The sequence below is a fragment of the Nematolebias whitei genome, chromosome 20, assembly GCF_014905685.2.
Source record: "Nematolebias whitei isolate Nwh7 chromosome 20, NemWhi1, whole genome shotgun sequence".
Classification (NCBI taxonomy): Eukaryota; Metazoa; Chordata; class Actinopteri; order Cyprinodontiformes; family Rivulidae; genus Nematolebias; species Nematolebias whitei.
Window position 1 is genome coordinate 6,183,792 of NC_056517.1, and position 21,973 is coordinate 6,205,764.

At 42.0% G+C, this 21,973-nt stretch overlaps 1 protein-coding gene across 1 annotated transcript in view; it reads left to right on the forward strand.

Moving 5' to 3' along the window:
* The first annotated feature begins 208 nt into the window (after window positions 1-208).
* Window positions 209-21,973, forward strand: part of vstm2a (V-set and transmembrane domain containing 2A) — a 115,133-nt gene continuing 93,368 nt past the window's right edge. The window contains exons 1-2 of the mRNA XM_037694397.1: window positions 209-284; window positions 1,290-1,459. Of these exons, the coding sequence (XP_037550325.1) occupies window positions 209-284; window positions 1,290-1,459 (246 nt within the window). The remainder of the gene's footprint in view (window positions 285-1,289; window positions 1,460-21,973) is intronic.

Sequence of the window (21,973 nt, forward strand, 5' to 3'; positions counted from 1 at the left end):
ATAAGCTCCATCAGAGCCACGGAGCAGAGGAGGAGGACAAGTTGAGCAACATGTCTCCCCCCGTGAGGAGGACCTCCTGTAGACCTGCTCCCTCACAGACCGTCTGAGTGCCTCCGCTCGGCTTTCTCTTCTTCCTGGGGGGTAAACCTGGTCCAGTCCTCCGTCTCATGTGAACTAAGACCCCCCCTCCCTCCTCTGAGCTGGAACTATGCGGACCTGTCATGACACCGTTGGACTGCTCCTCCTGTTCGGGTTCTGGGCTCAGCTCGGCTTCTCCTTTGAAGGTAAGAGGCGCGTGGTTCCGAACCGTCAGTGTGATGGGGGGTGGGTTGGGGGGGGAGGGGGGGTTCTCCTCCCCTCCCCCATAAAGTGCGCAGAGACAGAACCGGTTCGATCCCATGTCTGATGCTGACATGAGGTAACGAACAGGTGTCAGCTGTTTGTCAGAACCGAACCGATCTGAGCCCGATGATGTGCGCGTGCTGAAAGCTCACGCGCGCACAGACCAAACCGGTTCACTTTTTATCATTTCGGGTCCAGTATTGAGGTAAAACCTGACCCCCCCCCCCCCCCCCCAACATAAAAACCTCGTTTACATGACTGCCAGGCAGGGTTGCCAGATAGCAAATGAAGAATATGTCAGTTTAAAGTTACTGTATTTTGACCTAAACAATCACATGTGCTGGCTTTTTGTTTGTTTGTTTGTTTGTTTTTGGTGGTGGTGGGGGGGGGGGGGGGGGGGGGGGGTGTACTGTGCATGTGTACAGGAAAGAAGGTGGACATAAAAGTTAGCGTTTATCTGGCAACACTGATGCTGGTCTTCAGGAGACCCAGTGATGAGAATTAAAACAGTTCCATCCATCAGGTGAGTACAGGAACCTCGGTTTGGATCGAGCAGTGCCAACAAAACTTTACTATCAACTAATGTTAACTAATCTGCCGGTCCACCTCTGGCTGCAGCTGGGGGGTTGGGGGGGGGGGGGTCACCTAGTGAGTTCATACCTCTGTGGGGAGGGGCACGCTCCCCTGCTCCACTCGACCAGGATTCAGAAACCTTTGGTTTTAGAGGAAACGGGAGCTGTTGTCATGGACAGGAACAGCCGAACCACAGCTAAAAGACCACAGAGTCACTCAAAATTAATGTCGTGTGAACTCGGTCAGTCAGTATGGGGGGGGGGGGGGGGGTCTATATCATGTCCAATAATCCAGACCATCCTACAGACAGAGGAGGAGTGTGTCTGTGTGTTTTCATCCAGCAGCACTGTTTAACCCCCCCTCTCCCCCCCCAGGTGGCTTCACAGAGCTGCCCTCCAACATGACGGTGAAGGAGGGGCAGAACATCCAGATGGCGTGTGCCTTCCAGAGTGGGACTGCCTCCGTGTACCTGGAGATCCAGTGGTGGTTCCTGCGGGCTCTGGAGCCCTCAGACAGCCAGGAGCAGGACATGGAGGACCAGGAGGTACTGATGCTTTTGTGTGGGCTGGTTCCCCCCCCCCTCTGAAGGGTCAGAAGTGTGAGCAGATCTTTGACCCACACAGGAGGTTCTGGTGTTAAAGTTGGGTGTTCATTGCAAACAAACAGCAGGAGTCATCAGGAACCAGGAGGACCTGACCGGTTCCTCGTGGTTCTGCTCAGAGATGTCATGATGAATGGAGCTAGAAGTCGTTCTGGTGCCGAGCTTTGTTAAGCAGAAGCTTTGTGGGGCTTGTCTGCCTCAGTCTAATTGCTGCAGCTCTCCTTTAAAGCCGAATGATGGTTCAGAGAGGCTCCGTCTATTTCCTGCATCCAGACAGGCAGAACTGACTGGTGGTCTGGGTTTTATCAGACACACGTCAAACAGAACCTTTCTGCTGATTCCATGTCGCACGCGTGTGTGTGTGTGTGTGTGTGTGTGTGGGGGGGGGGGGGGGTAGTTTTAAGGATGGTTCCATTGTTACCTTGCTCTCCAGGTGGTTTGAGCACCTGCTTTGATCCCACGTGACTCAGTGGTTCGTTCATGCAGAAATCTTGTTGTCCGCGCTTCTGATCTCAGGAGACTGTTCTGCAGCTTGAATGGTGGAGGACTGTGTGTGTGTGTGGGGGGGGGGGGACCAGTGGTCCTCCTGGACGTTCAGACGAGACAAGCAGGACATGTCAGAGTATTAAGGTTTATGCAGATGTGTATGACTGACAGGAGAACGTTTGTCTGTGACACAACACACACGTGTTCAGTGACACACAACCACTGGAACTGAAACACGAGTTTTATTTCCCTGGTTTGATAAGAACACTTAACTAGAAGCTGTTTCATGCAACAGGTCTTTGACTTGGCAGCACAGTCCGGTCGTCTCGATGCTGCCTCTGGACGTTCATTAATCACTGATGGAGCCGTCCTGCAGAGACCTGAGCCTCCACAAATGAAGCGAGCGTCACAGGACCAGGAGAGCTGTGAAGCAGAGCGTATTAAATGTGTGACGGACGTCTCTCTTGTATCGTCTTCAAATGATGATGAATTAGCTCAGTTTAGTCGTCCTCTTTGTGCTTAACCAGATTTTTTAAATGAAATATGAGCTTCCTGTGTGTCATCATTAATCATCCTTTAGTAATAAACCTGTCGTTTAATCCTGCCAACGGGTGGTCACACGGACCAGACGTCGTCAATTCATCACATCACTGAGCTGCAGCACCGGCTTACTTTTCACATGTTGATCGTTTTAACGCTGGTTCTACGTTGCTTCACGGCACAAAGGAGGATCAGGGGTGGGTTGGCTTTGACCCTCCTTGCTGCCTCAGCCCGTGCAGAATTCACTCTGAGGAGACCAGAAGTCTTCAGTCCGTCTAAGTCCCGTCTTGAGGTGTCTTGAGAAAAAGCCTGAAATTCCCTGCAGAAATGTTGAATACTAAAAGGTGGTGTGCATCAGACATCAGAACTTTGTTCTTCTGAACGTGGTTACATGATGAAAATTTCAGTTCTCGCACCATATTGACTGTTTTCTGCTGTAAATCACTTTGAATTACATTTGATTTGTATGAAAGGTGCTATAGAAATGAAGCTTGATTGACTAGGCCTTTCGCAATAAACAATAAATCAATTAATCGCATGATAAGTGAAAATTATCAACCTTATTTTCATTTATCAGCTTTATTGTTTCTTTGTGTCTCTTTCTACTGGACACTGGATGACAATAGGCTCAACTCTTAACAGACCCCCCCCCCCCCTTTCTCTTTTCGCTTTAAAATCCATTTTAAACGTCCAAAATCATGTTTTTGAATTGTTTAAAGCAGCTAAGCTGAGAAGCTAAGCTACAAGCTAAACTAACAGCTTGTCAAAGCTCCAAAATTTACGGTTGAAACCCGTGCCTTCGTGTAAAACTTTTTTTTTTCTGCAAAAAAAGAAGCTGATAACTTGTTTACTGATTTTTTAAAATTAAAAGCTTTGTGTGAAAAATGCTATGCTAAAGAGCTCAAACCACACAGAGCATCCGCCATTTTGAGAACCGAAAAACAGGAAGGAGAGACAGCCCATGTCACGTCAAGGGGCCTCGCTCCCATTTTCTTAAAGAGACACGCTGCTCGCTCCCTCACTATCCATCCTTCGGTTCAAACTGTCTTATACTGCCATCCTGTGGTGTAAAAAGGTACTGCACTCAAAACAAATTAACCAACATTTCTTTTTAAATTTGACAATAATTACAAATTATTGTCAAATTTCAAACAATATTATTGTTTATCGCAATAATTTCTGAGACAATCGCCCAGCAAAATATGTTATCGTGACAGGCCTATGATTGACTAACGTGAATATGATGTGTGTGTGTGTGTGTGTGTGAGCGGGTATGGACACATGTGATCTTATGTGGTGTATTTTATGGATTTTGGTGAATTTTCAACATATATAATAAGGATAGTGTAAAATTATTGTATTTTATTTTATTTTTTGATTCGCTCACAGTTCGTCATATTTGATTTGACACTTTTTTATGTTTTTGTGCTGAAGTTCCACTGCGCAGTGTTGTAAATGGATTGTACTTGTATAGCGCCTTTCTGTCTTATCGAGATACTCAAAGATCTTTACAACACAATCTGTGCCTCATTTACCCATTCATAGAGCACTCTACTAGATCTCTACAAAGCTAATGGAACAAATCATTCTAATGAGACTAATCAGAGCTAATCACATTCATACACTGATGGGACACACATCAGAGGCGATGAGGGGTTCAGTGTCAGGCCCAGGGACACTTCGGCATGTGACTGCTGGTGGATTCGAACCCCCAACTCTTGCATTGGAGGACGACTGCTCTAACCACTCAGCCACAACCGTTGTGTGAAACTACTTATTCTGAGATGTCCTCACATATTGTCATGAATGGTGCACATCTGTCTACAGTTGGATGTTTGGTCTCGCTGCTCTCTGAAGTGGACTGACTGTAGCGCCTCATCATGAGCTGTGCATAAGGTTTATAACTGCAAATAGCTGCAGCAACACAACAGAATACTACATTCTGGTATTAAATATATGTTTTTATTAATGGCCAAGCAGAGATATTTTGCTAACAGAAAGACAAAGTTGACTCTAGCACTAAAATGCAAAGTGTAAAACAAAGATTTTGCTCACTCTGAGTATGTGATGGGGATAACGTTTGACAACTACCACACTAGATTTTAGCTCATTATCTGTAAATTTAGCTGAGTTCTAATTATTTTTGTGTTTGCAGAGTTTGTTTAGCTGTTGCAACATTCTTGAGAGGAGTTGACTGAGATGTTGTTCTACTTCTGTTAATTCATTTCTGAACGTTAAGTCCCTTAATGAGCGCCCATGTGCCATTTAAAAAAATAAATTCAAGTCAAAAATACTTTATTAATCCCAGAGGGAAATTATTTGTTGTTGTAACTCGTGATCCTCATTTCATTAAGAGATGTTATAGATACTGATGGCTGTAGACAGGAAGGATCTCTTGTAAATGTCCATCCCACAGTGGATCCTAAGAAACTGGCTGCAGATGCCGTCCGATCCGTCCACCCAGACTCAGCTGGCCTCTCGGTTCCCCTCGGGCTGTAGAACCGCCCGAATGCTGGACAGAACTCCCAGAGTGATGGCCACTCTTCCCAGCAGACTGTCGAGCTCCTCATCGCTGCGGACAGCAAACTGTAGGTGCTGAGGGACGATCCTGTCCTTCTGCTGTCATGAGCCGTGTTTCTGCTAGTTCCAGGATCTCAGTGGTCAGGCACTCGAGCACAGCTGGCAGGTAGATGAGAATGCATCCACAGAACATCAATTCAACTCACTTGAGATTTGGGGCTGTAGTTGAGATATTACTTGAGCTTTTGAGATGTTAATCAGCTGCTGTTGGTTGTAGAAAACTGCCTTATTGCCATGGTTACGCATCATAACAAATGTCCAAAACTAAAAAAGTTTCAGTAAAAATCCTTCTGGCTGCACAGCGTCCGATACCAGAGGAAACAATCATCCAAAAAATGTGATTTACATCCAGAAAAAGAGGAATTAATGTTTCCAAAAGCAAAATCTCAAAATGAAAGTAAAAGAGCTGCTCCAACATGCAGACACCTGGAGCGGCGCAATTCTATAATTTGGATGCACATTTGAGTCCAGAGCTTCGTACATTCTGCTGGGATTTCACGTTTAAACACCAGGGAGTCAGAATGGCTGTGAAGGCCCTTTTGATTGGCACCTTTTCTGACCAGTTGGACCCATCTGTTGACAGACTGTCAGATATCCATGGAGCTTCATGTCATCTGAGCAGACACACCTCGACTCTTTTGCACACAGGTCCGACCTTATCACCCTGGACTCTGATTCTCACGCTACAGGCTGATCGCCAATCAAACTCCTATCATGGCAACGTGCAGCATGAGTGGGTAGGTTCTTCAACGACTGAAGGAAATCCACTCCTAAACATTGCAACCTTCACATGTGTGTGCAGAAAAGAACTAGAGACTGTTTAGAGTCTTTTTCCAACTAAAAATAGCAAAAAGTGCAGAAAAGAGCCGATCTAGCTGTGGGGAGGTGGTGGAGTTTCTCAGGAGAACAGACTGATATTTCTGATGAGGACATGTATGATAACAGTGAGTGATAATGCTTCTTTGGACTCAGTGGAATCAGATTTTCTTTCTGAAGGACGGCATTTTGTTCTTCTAAAGTAAGTGGGAACTTTTCGATCCAGCTGCACTTTGTTTACATCTTGTTTAGATGTAAATGCTTTAAAAAGTAAAAAAAAAAAAAAAAAGTTGTCTTTTAAGTAAAAAAAAAAAAAAAAAGTTGTCTTTTATCTGAGGAAGGTGTGTGTTTTTTCTGTGTCCTCAGCAGTTTATGTATGATTTGCTGTATTTCAGTCATGCTGACAGTGAATGTAGCTTTAGAACATGGTTCCTCCTCTTCTCTGCTTTCATTAGAGCCTCACTGATGACTGCGTGTTGAAGCATTCAGGAGTTACATTCTTCTCACGCTGAGCTTCATTTAGAGTCTCCAAATAGACACTTTGAAAACACCTGGACTAGGAATGTGCGATATGGCATAAAATTCATATCACGATATGTATTGTGAAGGGTGGCGATAACAATATATATCGCAATATGTTTTTGGTATAAAACTTGCTAAAAAAAAGCATAGGGTGTCCTTTTGCCATTATATTTTGAATTAAGAAAATTCCACTACTAGGTCCAGAGAGTTTTTAAATAATAAACAAATCAAGTATTAGGCTTCTTTCTTGTAGTGCAAAACAGTGCAAAAGATATCAAATGTAGTTTTAGCCATATGTTTTAAACAAAAGAAAATGTTAACTTTTAACAGTTTCCAGTTTTACTTAAGAAATGAACAGCAACAGAGCAGCATTTTTACACTGAAACACTTCACCCTCCAAACCTCTAGTGGGCGACTCTTTCTTCTTTAATGGAGCTGACACAAAATGAGTCTGTGGCTTTGACCAGAGGGTCTCGCAGTGAAATCACACAACACAGCGTTCTTCTCACAGATCAGAGAGCAGGTTTCTCTAAAGCTGACCAACGCTTACTTTAACTTTCGACCAAAAAAAAAAAACCTTTCGATGGAACACATCATTTTGCGAATGCGTCAGAATACGGCAACACTACGGCAAGCCGGCTGTAGTTAGCTTGTAGCTTCGCTACTTAGCTCTCGAATAAAAGACTTTAACGCCACTTGCGCACAGTTTTTAACTAAAAAAAGTAATGATTAAATCCGACAGGGCTGTCTTTACACTTGAGCACCACTTACGCACAGTTTTCAACTAAAAAAAAGTAACGATTAAACTGACAACTCTGATTTTACATCAGATACAGCATTACTGCGGTTAGCTGGTAGAAGACAGATCTCTATTGTAGGCTAAATTTCTATCGTTTCTACCATATACCATTTATATTGCGCATTCCTAACCTGGACATACTCACAGAAAAACAACTATAACATTGTAGTGCTATGAACACATTTAAAGGGACAAAAGACTATTCTATTTTGATTAAATTAACCCATCCCTGCCATATAGTTCTAGAATTGCGCCGCTCAAGGTGGCTGCATGTTGGGGCAGCTCTGTTACATTCATTTTGAGATTTTGCTTTTGGAAACTTCAATTCATCTTTTTATGGATGTAAAGCACAATTTTTTTGGATGATTGTTTCCTCTGGTATCGGATGTTGTGCAGCTGAAAGGATTTTTACTGAAACTTTTTTAGTTTTGGACATTTGTTATGATGCGTAACCATAGCAACAAGGCAGTTTTCTACAACCAACAGCAGCTGATTAACATCTCAACGGCTCAAATAATATCTCAACTACAGCCCCAAATCTCGAGTGAGTTGAAAAGGATGTTTTGTGGACGCTTTCTCATCTACCTGCCAGCTGTGCTCGAGTGCCTGACCACTGAGATCCTGGAACTAGCAGAAAGATGACTCATGACAGCGGAAGGATAGGATCATCTTTTGGCACCTACAGATGGCTGTCCGCAGCTACCAGGAGCTTGGCAGACTGGGTTGTTGTTGTCCTACTTTATGTTTTTTTACTTATCGCAGGGCTTCGGATCCCTCGCGATTAAGGAGGGACTACTGTAAACCAAAGGTTATGGCAGCAACATAACTAAAAAAAACTGGAACAGTGGTAAAAAAATACTGGGAAAGTATTTTTCTAACTATTTAGGTTAAATGGCAACAGGTCAATACGAGAAACTGGTAAGAAATAGCAGCTTAGAAATTCTGAATATCTCAGATGTAAATTTGGGTAGAGGTTCACAGTGTTTCTCCTACCACTATCCAAAGAGGTCTTTTTGACACCCCAACAGAACCCCCAGCACCACATGAAGGTGATGGCTTGTATTAAATGAACAACATCTTTGCTTGTTCACATGTGACCATATCACTGCAAGTGGGGGAGACGTCAGAGCTAATTCATCATCTCCAAGTCCAGCTTCCAACCTCCACAGAACATTTGTTTCTAACATGTAGCATATGCCCTTTTTCCATAGCAAAAGCTCAGAACAGTTCAACTCGGCTCAGCTTGGCACATGTTGCTTTTCCATTTAAACTTCAGTACCAGTTCTAGTGAGCATGTCCAGAATCCAACTTGCCTCACCAGCTGGTGGAAGTAGTGCTCCATTAAGCTATTTACTATCCATCACTAAACGTATTAGAAGAAGAAGACACTGAAGATACACAACAAGATCTTGTAACTTTATTGGACATTCTGCTCAGTCTGTGGCTTTTTGTCAAACGCCAAAGAGAAGAGACCCAGAAAAGGCTGCGGGCAGCGAGGCGAAAGACTGGAGAAGAACGGGAGAGTGTGGGAAGCCATAAAGATGCGAGCTAGACGACGTGTGAGGGTAAGCTAATGCTAATCTATTATAGTGTAAGCTAATGCTAATCTACTATAGGGAGCCGAGTGTAAAAGTATGTAAATGTCGATTAAATACGGTTTAGTAATACATGTTGTGTATGTGTTTCAGATGATTCTCTGGCAAAGTAATCGAAGCAGACCTACAGTCTGTTTATGTCCAGCTCTGGAGCGACAGCATACAATGTGTGAAGAAAACAAAGTTCATGCTCAAGGCTGTTACTTTCCCTTCCCTAAACCACTGATGTATCATTTCAGTATATATGATGACAATAAAGATGTATTAAAAATATCTTCCATCCATCCATCCATCCATCCGTTTTCTTCCGCCTATCTGGGGTCGGGTCGCGGGGGTAGCAGCCTAAGTAGGGAGGCCCAGACTTCCCTCTCCCCAGCCACTTGGTCCAGCTTCTCCGGGGGAATCCCGAGGCTTTCCCAGGCCAACCGAGAAACATAGTCCCTCCTGCGTGTCCTGGGTCTTCCTCTGGGCCTCCTCCCAGTGGGACGTGTCCGGAACACCTCACCAGTTTTTTAATATACATAAAATGTTTTTAAAAATCATTTCCACCCTCCGTTCCAGACCCGTCCGTCCCGGTCCGCCCCAGTCTGCTGGGGCTCAGAAGCTTGGGGTCCAGCCTTAAGTAGCAAGTGAGGCCGGGACTTGGGTTCCGACCTCGCACGCTTCTGCAGGTCGGCATCTTGTATGCTCCTTTGCGGTGACTAGTTCACTCTGAATTTTTTTGTCAGTCACCAAACACAAAAAACGTCTGGACTTCAGCATTAGACCACGATGTTGTCATTATTGTTTTTAAAATCTTAAAAATAGGTTGAGCCGCTGCTCCGAGTTTGAGTTATTGCCAATAGTAGATCTGGTTATTTTGAAAAGTTTCTCAAGCAACCAGTGACTCCGCCCCCTGAACAATCAGTGACTGACAGTGTTCTGACGTCACGTTTTGGTGCCAGCTCGGCCTGGTTGGAACCCCAGAGAAATGGGTCCTGAAAAAAAGGGCTGGTTCCATGAAAAATTGCTAGTGGAAAAAGCCTTGGAACCGTACCGAGCCAAGTCAAAATGTACTGATATGGAAAAGTTATGGAAAAGGGTCAATACTTTCATCATTAGTGCTCAGAAACGTTCGACATGGCATGTAACCAAACACTCGCCGGCATAGAGAGGGAAGCCTGTTTGAAACCCACTCTCTGTGCAACTTGCTGTTTCTGTTGGTTAATTCTTAGAATTAAAAACTATTAACTCTAAACGACAAAAACGTGTATGTTCAAGGTTATCGTAAAGGTGTGTCTCCATTTAACTTTTACGTTTTGTCAAAATCTCAGCGTTCTCTCGGTGAGTTTCAGTTTCAGGTGTTTTGTAGTTTGTCAATTCTTCATAAGTTATAGCTGAAATCTTCTCACTATATCCCCTGTGAATAGAATAGTCATTTTAAGAAGAAAATCTGTCAGCTGCACGAAAAACAGAAATCCAGATAGTTTAAGTTTTTTTGTACTGTAACAAAAAAGTTGTTGAAGGTTTTACTAAGTAGTCCAGAATTGAAGTTTGACTAGACTAGACTAGAATAGACTAGACTAGAATATAATAGAATAGAAACAGCCTTTATTGTCCCACAGATGGGAAATTCAAGCGTAACAGCAGCAACAGATAAAAAGATTTCACACAAAAATTCGTAAATGTTAAAAACAGTATATAAAGAAACAAGATAAACAATATCAATAATAATGTTCAATATGTGTTGGAACATTGATAAGGACAGACTATTTACAGTGCAGTATTACAGGCAGAGTGTGTGTTTTAGCAGAGGTCAGCATGTATTTAATCCTTATTGAGTTTGTTGGGAGCAGTGATGGTTGTAGAGTCGAACAGCTGCTGGGAGGAAGGACCTGCGGTTATGGTCTTTTGTGCATTTTGTGACTAAATATATTAAAAATAATGCAAGGAGAGATTTACTGCCCCCACATCCAAAATGAACGCCACTCTCTAAAATCCAACACAGTGTCCTTACAACATTAGCATCTCTCTGACTGTCAGCACAAACATTCAGTTATTTAGACTTTTTTTCCATAAAATATCAGAATTTACTATTTAGTAAATGTGCTGTTTCGTTGTGAATAAAATATGGGCTCAGAAAATTTGCACATCATTACAGCCTCTTTATATTTACATTGTATGAAATATTGTTTCAATATTGGGATTGTAGGAGTCTTTTGGAAAGTCTTTTTATAGCTCTCTGTGGCTGGTGATAATCAAAAGTTCTGAAAGATTAGACTGCAACATGGTATTATCATTCAGACCCATCTCCATGGAGCCTCTGGTGGTTCTGATCTGATTCCTGCTGACAGACAAATGCCAGCTCAGAGATGAAATGTAGACTTCGACCATTCGTCCTCGCTGCGTTGTGTGTTTTCACGTTTAGCAGAGGAGCACATTACATTTAAATTCAGTTTGTTCATGGAGATAAATTTCACAACAAACATCTTCTTTTAGATTTTAGGCACAGATGAAACATGTTCCATGCATGTCCAAACCAGTCCACACTGAAACACACACTCAGTGTCTGCTGCCAGTCCCATCTGAATGTGTGTGTGTGTGTGTGCGGGGGGTGGTATGGGAAGGTCTGGCAGGATTTATGTCTGTCATGGTGTGTGAGTGGGACAATGTGTAAAAGTGTGTGTAGTCTGAATGTGACGTTAAGGTTGAAGGTGTCTGTACTGACCTGTTCAGTTACTAATGCTCATAACTAAAATCAGGCACCATACCCCAAATACATTCAGAGATATTTCCTGCATTCAAGTTCTGCATTCAACTCCAGTATTTAGATCAGAAACACTTGCTGGTTTATTGACTTTTACATCAAACATAATTATGAATTAGTTTTACTGATACGAACACTGTTTACACTGAGTGTATCTCAGCAAACAGGGAATAGGCATGAATACAGCTAGATGGCAACGCGTCGCAAATACTGACCGTGAGCATGAGCATTAATAACTGTGAAAAGATCACTGAGAGTCAGAAAATGTGTGTGAGGGAGACAATATGAGTTGTGTGACAATTGTGTGTGTGTGGGGGGGGGGGGGGGGGTGTGTGTGTGTTTGACTTCACCTCCACTTTGGTTTGAAATCTCTCCTGTTGTCATGACGTGGATCCAACTCGTCTTTGTGCAGCTGTTCTGGGTTTTGTTGCGAGATCATTTTATTGTGCAGACCTTTTGCTCCATGTCGAGGAGTCATTATTTAATGTGGGACAGTTTTCAGATTACGAGCAGAGAAAAAACTTGCCCAGCCTGCCCACTGGTGACCTGCGTGCTCTGGAGCGCCTCCTTTTCATCCACAAAAATATTTTTAAAAAACTGGACTGTAACTGGACTGTACTTATACAGCACCTTCATATCTAGTCAAGATACTCAAAGCTCTTTAACATAATCTGTGCCTCATTTACCCACAGCACTCTACTAGATCTATACAAAGCTAATCTGAATCTGTAGAGATTAATTTGTGCATTAGACCACATTTATACACCGATGGGACACATCGGAGGCAATGAGGAGTTCAGTGTCTTGTCCAGGGACACTTTTATCCACTTCTGTCACTGCTGCTGATTATCCATGCTGCTGATTATCTCATGCTGCTGATTATCTCATGCTGCTGTATTCATTCATAGCCATCTGCTCAGACAGACTCATGTTCGTGCTGCTGTGGATACGCCGTATTGTTTTACATTATTAGTGTTTAGCGTAAATCAGATCTTTTAGCGTTGGTTTAGCGTATACCTTAGTGCAGTGGTCCCCAACCTTTATCGTCTGAGGGTCCTACCCCAGAGAATTATGGATAAATTAGATGCCATTTCCTGCATTCTGGTATATTTTACAGTTTATTATAGTAGATTAACATGAAACAAAAGATGTAAACTCATTATTGAAATGACTGCAAAACATTTGTAATGCAAAGCCGCTGCAGTTCTGCAGGTAAGGGTTCACTTCAGGACAAATTGAGGTCGCTGATTTGTCAGTTGCTTAATTGTCAGTTATAAACACCAACATTAAAGGAAACAAACATTTGAAATATATCAGTCTGTGTGTAACAAACGAATACACAAATTTCACTTTTTGAACGGAATTACTGAAGTAAGTCAACTTTTTCACAGTATTCTAATTTTATGAGCAGCACCTGTGTTTCAAATTTACTTTTAATCACTTCACCTCATGTACCACACGTGATGCGAATGACAATAAAGATACTTGAACTTCAACGTGCGACTGCTGGTGGAATCGAACCCCCAACTCTCCCGTTGGAGGATGCCTGCTCTAACCACTCCCACAGCTGCCCCAACAAGTTCACTTCAATTTTAGTTTGAAATCTCTCTGTTGTCATGAGGTGGATCCAACTCGTCTACAGCATGTCCTAATCTGCAGACTACCCTGAGGAATGCCTGCTCTTCCTGTGACTGTCGCCTCAGCAGAGAGTAGCTTCTACCTCAGGTCATCCATGGTCTCGATTGCCTCAATGATTTTTCCATAATCAGCATCAACTATGCTTGTGTCTCAGCTAACCTTCACTTCACCACTCAGTTTTGGACTCCACCAGAAGATTCGGGGAGAAAGTATACAACTCAGTCTGCACCGTGCTCTGGGGTTGACCTCCCCTGCCTCTCCATCAGAGTCTGACTGCAGGATGAGCAGCTCTGTTTGTTCCTGAAGGAGCTGCAGCCAGGACCCACAGGGTGTGCCAGCTCCCATCAGCCTGCCTGAGCTCTCCGTCAGTAATGTCCTGCAGTGTTTGCAGAGATCCCCAGCTTTCCTCGGGAGGATGCTGGATATGTGTGGGAGCTTGCACAGACACACGAGAGTGACGCTGCACTCATTTTTAACGAGTGGACTAAAGCACTCAGCTCCATCACACTCTGCACTGCACCACTGCTGTTCACTTTACAAGAAATATAATCATTTACATGGGTCTGCATTGACGTCCTTTAATACAGGCACATTTTTTTACAGACAACTGTTAAAACCGTTTTTCTGTTCAGCATTTAAAAATTGTTACTTTATAACAGTTGGTGGTGAAAGTTTTGTTATATGGCATCCTGAGAACTGTTCCTGCTCAGTGTACAATAGACATGCACAAAACGATACCTAAAACCTGCCATAATCATCCCAGTGCCAAATAAATCACGTGCAGCCAGTTTAATGCCCCTTTTCCACTTTTCCACCAGTAATACTCAGCTCTGCTCAGATCAGCCTGATTTCCACTGCACTTCAGGACCGGTTCTGTCCAGAATCCAAAATTCTGCTAATGAACTTTTAATGAACTTTAGTTCATCATTAGGAGTGAGAGTTCTGCGATGAGTTAAACTCAAAGCTGCTCCTCAGATAAATAATGTTAAATTATTATTTTTAAATATGGATGTTTCTGTTCAGTGCCCTGAGACGACTTCTGTTGTGACTTGTTGCTATATAAATAAATTGAATTAAATCTGATGAACCAGATCCTATAAAACATTTATATTTAAAAAATATATATGTTTTCTTCATCATTTGATGTATTTGCACTCATTGTGTCTACTTTTATTGTTCAATTTAGATATGTGCTTTTGTTTCTTGTATACAGGTTTTATTTTAGTGATTTAAAGTGTAATTCTTGTTTTGTGATTTGTTCATCTGTGGGTTAGAATAAAGTTAAACTAAAGGCTGTTTCTCTTCTTTAAACATGTTTGAGGAAAATATTCCAGAGAGATCCAATAATTTAGTCTTTTTATGATTTTTCAGCTGAGTTAACTTTAATTTACAGATTATTTAATAAAGTCAAAGTGAAAACAGGATTTCATGATAAAGCCAGTATCGTTTATTTGTTTTTAATTCTTCACTGATAAAAACAAAACATTATTTTTTATATATAAAATGTAAAAAAAAAAAAAAAATGTTTCCACTCTCTGTCCCGGTCTTCCAGGGCTCAGAATCTGACCTTAGTGAGCACGTGAGGCCGGGGCTCGGGGTCTGGCCTCATGTGTTTCAACAGGTCGGCAGCTCGTATGATCCTCCGCGGTGACTCCGCTCGCTCGAATTTTGTCGTCGGTCACCAAACACAAAAAAACGCCTGGACTTCAGCATTAAACACGGTGTTGTCATTATTGTTTTTAAAATCTTAAAAATAGATCCAGCCGCTGCTCCGAGTTCTGAGAAATTTCAAATGGCGGATCGGTGAAAAATTTCTGAGAGATCCATTGACTCCTCCTCCTGACCAATAAGTGTCTTGCATTCACGTTTCGGTCCCGACTCAGCTCAAACGGTACCACCAGAGAAGCAGGGACGAAAAGAGGTCCTGAATCAGCCTTGAACCAGCTAAAAAGTACGGGTGGAATTAGGGATCAAACCGTGACGGGCTGAGTAATAGTGGTGGAAAAGGAACATAAATATCACACTGTTGCACTCACACCCATAATTACGAAATGCTTTGAGACTGGATCTTCAGCACATCAAAGGTATTCCCCTCTTCTTTCAACCCAAACCAGTTCACGTATCAGGCAAATAGATCCATGGAAGAAGCCATTGCTTTAGCTCTGCACTCTGTGCTGTCACTCAGAACAACAGCAGAACTATGTGGGGAAGCTTTTTGTAAACTGTAATGCAGCATTTAGCTCCATCCTCCCAGACATTCTGATATTTAAGCTGGATTCCTTGGACCTCCTCTCATTCCTAATGCCTGGATAAAAGATTATTAAACTGACCAGCCCAAAACTTTGACCCTTGGCCCACACCTCTGCTCCACCCACACAATGAGCTCTGGCTCCCTTCAGGGCAGTGTGCCAAGCCCCCTCCTGTTCTGTTTCTACTCCTACAACTGCAGGCCGGTCCATAAAAACAAATATAAATATTATTTTTGCCAGAGGTTTTCAATCGCTCCTGTAACCTCAGGGGTTCCTCAGGGGAAAACTCAACCATAGAGAAATACCATAAAAAAATGCATTTTCTGATCCAATAACTTTCAACTACTTGAATCACTACATTAATTAGTTTTTATCAGCTAATTGAATACTGCACTCACAAAGTCTGTGATTAAAACATTACAACCTTAGCCACTTGACCAAGTTAGCTCTGTTGTCATTAGTTACCGATAAATGACGGAAGCCGAGTTGAGGGCCGAGATGGAGTAGAGGTAGGGCAGCCGACTTGGGACCAGAAAGTCACAGTTCGACTCCCAGCCATTCCCACATGTCGTGGTGTTTCTGAACAAGACCCCCAAACTCCAATTACTCTCTGGGCGCCTACATACAGTAGCTGCCCACTGCTCCACCTGGATGTATCTCAGGTGCAATGGGTTACATTAAATGCAAAAAACTAATTTAGCCATTTTATGGGAACATACAATGATGACACTCTCAGACTTCCCTTCCCTTAAAGCCACCAGTCCAGTCAGTTGTATATAATGGGTCAGTTGCTTAGTAATGTCGCTCCACTTCTCACTCTTTATCTCATGAGGCACAGCATGGGTGAATTTTGTAACATGGTTTGTTTCAGGATATGTGGCAGGAACCCCTTTTCATTGTAATTTATATCCTCAGTAGAGATGGCGACATAATGTTTAAATTCGAAGAAATGGGAAACACGTTTCTGTTTTGGATGTGACTGCCCTCAAATGAAAAGACTCAAGGTGGCTCTCATGATTGTGACTGGTTAATTCATACACTGCTCTCATCAGTCTGAGCATGGTTCGAATGCAGGTACTGATTCTGTGTGTCAGCTGGTTGAGTCAAAGGTCAAGTTAAACTAGAAATAAAGAAGCCACAACAACATTTTTGATTATGTTTGCATTTTTTTTTTACTATTTTTACAACATGGTCTTCCTGCACGGCAGCACGGTGGTGCAACTGGTAGAGCTGCTGCCTCTCAGCGAGCAGGTCCCTGGTTCAAACCCCGGTCCAGGGGAACTTTCTGGGTGGAGTTTGCATGTTCTCTCCGTGCATGCGTGGGTTTTCTCCGGGTACTCCAGTTTCCCCCCACAGACCAAAAACATGCATGTTAGACTGATTGGTAACTCTAAATTGTCCCTAGGTGTGAGTGAGAGAGTGAATGTTTGTTTGTCTCGTTTGTCTCTATGTGGCCCTGTGATGGACTTGCGACCCGTCCAGGGTGTACCCCGCCCCTTGCACAATGATTGCTGGACATGGGCACCGGCGACCCCCGTGACCCAAAATGGAATAAGCGGGTAAAGAAAATGGATGGATGGATGGTCTTCCTGGACTGTATGTGTTTGACTGATTTATTCTCTGGAGATCCCAGTGACCCTAAGAACTGACAATAGATCTTGGTGTTCTTGTTGTGTTAACCTTGTTTTGGACAGTTTCTCCAAGTGGAGATGTTGAACTCTGCCCTCAATAAAATATCAGAATGCAGATATACAGTAACATTTAGTAGTTTTAAATGTTCCATCACTCTCATGGTCTGCCTGCATTCAATCCATCCATTATATTTTACCCACTTCTGCCTTTTCGGGTCATGATGGTCACTGGTGCCCATATCCAACAGTCATTGTGCGGGAGGTGGGAGACACACTGGACATGTTGCAAGTCCATCACAGGGACACATAGAGACAAACAAGACAAACAATCATTCAGTCTCTCACTCTCTCACATAGGGACAATTTAGTTACCAATCTGTCTAACATGCATGTTTTTTGTCTGTTGGAGGAAACCGGAGTACCCAGAGAAAACCCACGCATGCACGGAGAGAACATGAAAACCACACAGAAAGCTCCCCAGCTGGGATTTGATCCGGCGAACTTCTCGCTGGGAGGCGGCAGCTCTATCAACTTCTCCACCGTACCATCTCTGCCTGCGTTCATATTTCTTATATCTATACGTTGGTGTCAGCCTCCTCCTAATCTGTGTTTTTCTTCTCACTGTATAATCAACAGCAGTGATGAAGTAGAGTTTATATTCCCAACAACGGGGAAGGAAATAAACTGTGGATTAGTGCAACGGTTTCCTGCAGAGGCAGATTGGAGTCTTCAGGTGCTCAGGTCAACTGTGACTGCAGCAGTATGGACAGCATTATACATCCTGACTATGCTTTCTGCTTAATATTCTTTCTTGCTGATATGACCGTGAAGATTAGTGTGAAAAAAACAAAAAAAAACCTGCTACTGCTGCAGCTTTACATACAACTATTTATTACCATCATTTGACATTTACAATCCAGACCGTTTGTTTTATCATAATTGAATTTAGACAAGTCATCTGTTTGAATGGTTTTCTAGAACAAAATCATTTGTGAACAATAACAACACTACACCATCTTGTTCTTTAAATTTGGTAAAAAGAGTCTAAACTATGCTGTTTACACTTGTTCTTACCAAACTCAACTATGCAGGATCTCCACAGATAGAGAAAACTTGTTTATTGCTTTTGGGGTCAGACATGGAGGGTGGGGTTGAGTGAAAGCTGGAGCAAAGAATTCAATTGGATTCTCTGCTTACATGACTCTTCTTGCACCCCCGTTCCTCTGTCAGTATAATGAATTCATTTAGTTCTGATCTCGGAGCTGTCACACACACAGACAGGTCCTGATCAAATTCAGTCAGGCATTTCTTTAAATGCCTGCATGTCAGAGAAGAGCTTTAATGTCAAATGTTCCTGTATTGTTCAAAACACTGACGGTCTGTAGTTGGCTGTCAAACACTTCAGGGTCTTCAGCCCTGTCCACAAGCTGTCTGTCTGAAATTGTGTTTTCTTGCAAGGTCCCATTTCCAGAAATGTTTCCATCCACACACAAATAGCTAGAACCTCCACTTCACTAAAGTCTTAAAAATTATTTTAGCCAAAAATTATTTGGTGTAATAAATTTGTTTTTGCTCTATTCAAGGCAATTTGTTCTTCATCCCTGCCTATTTATTAAATCATGACTGTACACACATTTTTGCTGAAGTTGAGAAGCTGGCATGTGCAACAGAAACATGTCTTCTGTCATTTCTCTGGTTGTAGGATGGGCAGGAGGAGGAACTATGACATTATTGTTTTACTAAATGTTGTGTTTTGGCTGAAAATTCAAAAGTAGTATTTAATTATTTCGTCCTTTAAAACCCAGTTCCAATAAATACCATTTAGGAGGTTCTAAAATACCATTTTCATTTGGACCAAAGTCTGAAATGGCAAAAAAAAAATCTTAGCTTATCCACAAAAATACAGTTTTCTGGGTGTACAATGCCTTAAGCTTGAATTATTTTAAAGCTTTCTGTTGTTTCTTCCACTTTTAATCAAATTTTGCTTTTAATCTGTATACTGTCAAAAAGCTGTTTTTAAATCATCTCAATTTATATTGTAGTGGGAAAAAAAATATTATTAACTTCACTCCATCATACTGTTAGAAACGTTGCCTGTGCTACTTTTACTCATCTAAAAAAGTTAAATCTGGTCCTCTGGACATTTAAAAAAACAAAACAAAGCAAATCAACAAAAAAATGTAGAAACGTTTCGTCTCTCATCCGAGAGACTTCCTCAGTCTGAGGAGCTGTATTCAGCTCAGTCTCTTAAATAGCACCGTCTCAGAGTGGATCAACCAGTTTGCTGCTGACAACCAAAACCAGCAGCAACTGCTCAACACATTTTTCCTTCCTCAGCTTCAACCATTTGGTCTTCTCTGATGTTACTCTATTCCTATTCTTCACCACAACAGTCATTCTACACACAACCATCTGATGCTGTCAGGCCATACTCTCTTCTGCCACAACCTTACAGTCCCCAATCTCCCTCATGTTTCCTCTTCTACAGAGAACGTAGTGTAGCCTGGGGTAAAAATTATACATATATCTATTTATTTCCCCTAAACCTATGTGTTCTTTAAAATACCACTTTCTGCTTTCTGTGAATGCCCCTTAAGTAATGTGCTCACAGAGTAGTTCCACCCCTCACATATATTAAGTCATGTGATTGTGTTTAACCAATGGTGGCCATGGAGGAAATGTAGAAACTGCACTGACTTCCTCTCAATCAGATGGATGGGGGAAGCAGGTGGATGGCTACTACCAGATCAGACGATTAACACACAGAGGGATGTTTTCATCCATTTAAGTCTGATATTATCTTGGAATTGGCCAGGTGGACTTGGATGGACTTGAATGAACTTGGATTTCCTCAAACCTTGTCAAACAGCTTGGAGGTTTGTGGATGGTGAGCTAACAAACTGCACAGCTGGAAGTACGGGATCCCAGCCTACAACTGAACTCTTCCCATGGTCTGGTTGGAGGCTGATACAGCCTAAGGCCCCATCTCCATAAACTAGTTTTGCCTCATAAAAACAGCTTCCAACACACTGGATTCTTCAAACTACATTTCTTCATGCTTCAACTTATGAACTCTTAAAACTCTATGAACATTCGAAACTTTACAAACGTTGGCCCAGTTGATGATGGACTTTTCCTTATTTTTTTTCTCTGAAAAGGGCTTGCATTGATTTGACGTCTGGCTTTTGCAATAGTATTTAAGTGAACTTAAGAACAATAACTGCTGCAGCAATTTGTACATATTTTGTGGTATTTGGTTTATTGTTGTTGGTTATTTATTTACACATTTGTGTTATTGCTTTTTCTTTTATTATAATTCACGGTACCATCAGAAAACTATTTCAGTCTCTGTGTCATTAATTACTGTTCTCCAGCTCCAGCAGATTAATCTAGTCTTCTGTATTCTATCAATCAGTCAATCAATCAATCAATTTTATTTATAAAGCACCCTTCATACTAAAAGCAGCTCAAAGTGCTGTACAGAATTATAAACAATAAACCCACAAAATAAATGCAAACAGCACACACACAAAATAAAATAAAATAAAATTGTATGGAAAATGTATAGACTGAACAGAAATGAACCAGTTCAGGAAATACAGTTAAAAAGATGGGTCTTGAGCCTGCTTTTAAAAACAACAACATTTTCTGCGGCCCTCAGGTTCTCCGGCAGACTATTCCACAGACGGGGGCCATAGTACTGGAAAGAAGCCTCACCGTAAGTGTGAGTTCTGACTATTGGAACTGTTAGTAGTCCAGTGCCAGAGGACCTTAGTGTCCGCGGGGGTTCATAGGGTAATAGCAGCTCTGCAAGATAAGATGGTGCGAGACCATTGAGACGTTTAAAAACCATTAAAAGAATCTTAAAATCAACCCTGAGACGCACAGGGAGCCAATGCAATGATTTTAAAACAGGTGTAATATGAGCCTGCCTTCTGGTCTTGGTTAACACACGAGCAGCAGAGTTTTGTAACAGCTGAAGGCTGGATAAATTTTTCTTAGGGAGACCAGAAAGCAGTGCATTACAGTAGTCTAAACGGCTAGATATAAAAGCGTGCATCAAAGTCTCAGTACTAGTAAAAGAGAGAAGAGGGCGGACTCTGGCTATATTTTTTAGATGATAAAATCCTGTTTTGACTATATATTTGATATGTGGAATAAAAGTAAGCTCAGAGTCAAAAAGAACCCCCAGGCTTATTACTTTTTTGGAAGCTTTTAAAGACAGAGATTGTAATTTCTGAATTGTATTTTCTTTTTGAACCTCCGGTCCAATGATTAAAACTTCTGTTTTGTCCTGGTTTAAGTGGAGAAAGTTCTGTGCCATCCAGGACTTTATGTCTGAAATGCAATTAAAAAGTGCAGTGATTGGCCGGGGGGTCATCATGAGATAATGAGATGTATAGCTGTGTGTCATCAGCATAACTGTGGAAACTTATCCCATGGCTCCTGATGACTCCACCAAGCGGCAACATGTACAAATTAAAAAGTAGGGGGCTTAAAATAGAGCCTTGGGGGACGCCATAGTTGGCTTCATGGATCTGCGAGGTGCATGTATCCATACTTACCATAAAGGTTCTATCTGTGAGATAGGAGTTGAACCACAGAAGAACAGTACCAGAAAGACCAACCAGGTGTTTTAATCTATATAGAAGAATTTGATGATCTACTGTATCAAAGGCTGCAGTCAGATCCAATAGAACAAGAACTGAGAGCTTGTGTGAATCCAGATTACACCTTAAATCATTCACAATTTTTAATAAGGTTGTCTCTGTACTGTGGTTCGTCCTAAAACCAGATTGATACTTTTGTAAAATACCAGCATCATTTAAAAAGTTATTTAATTGAATAAAAACAA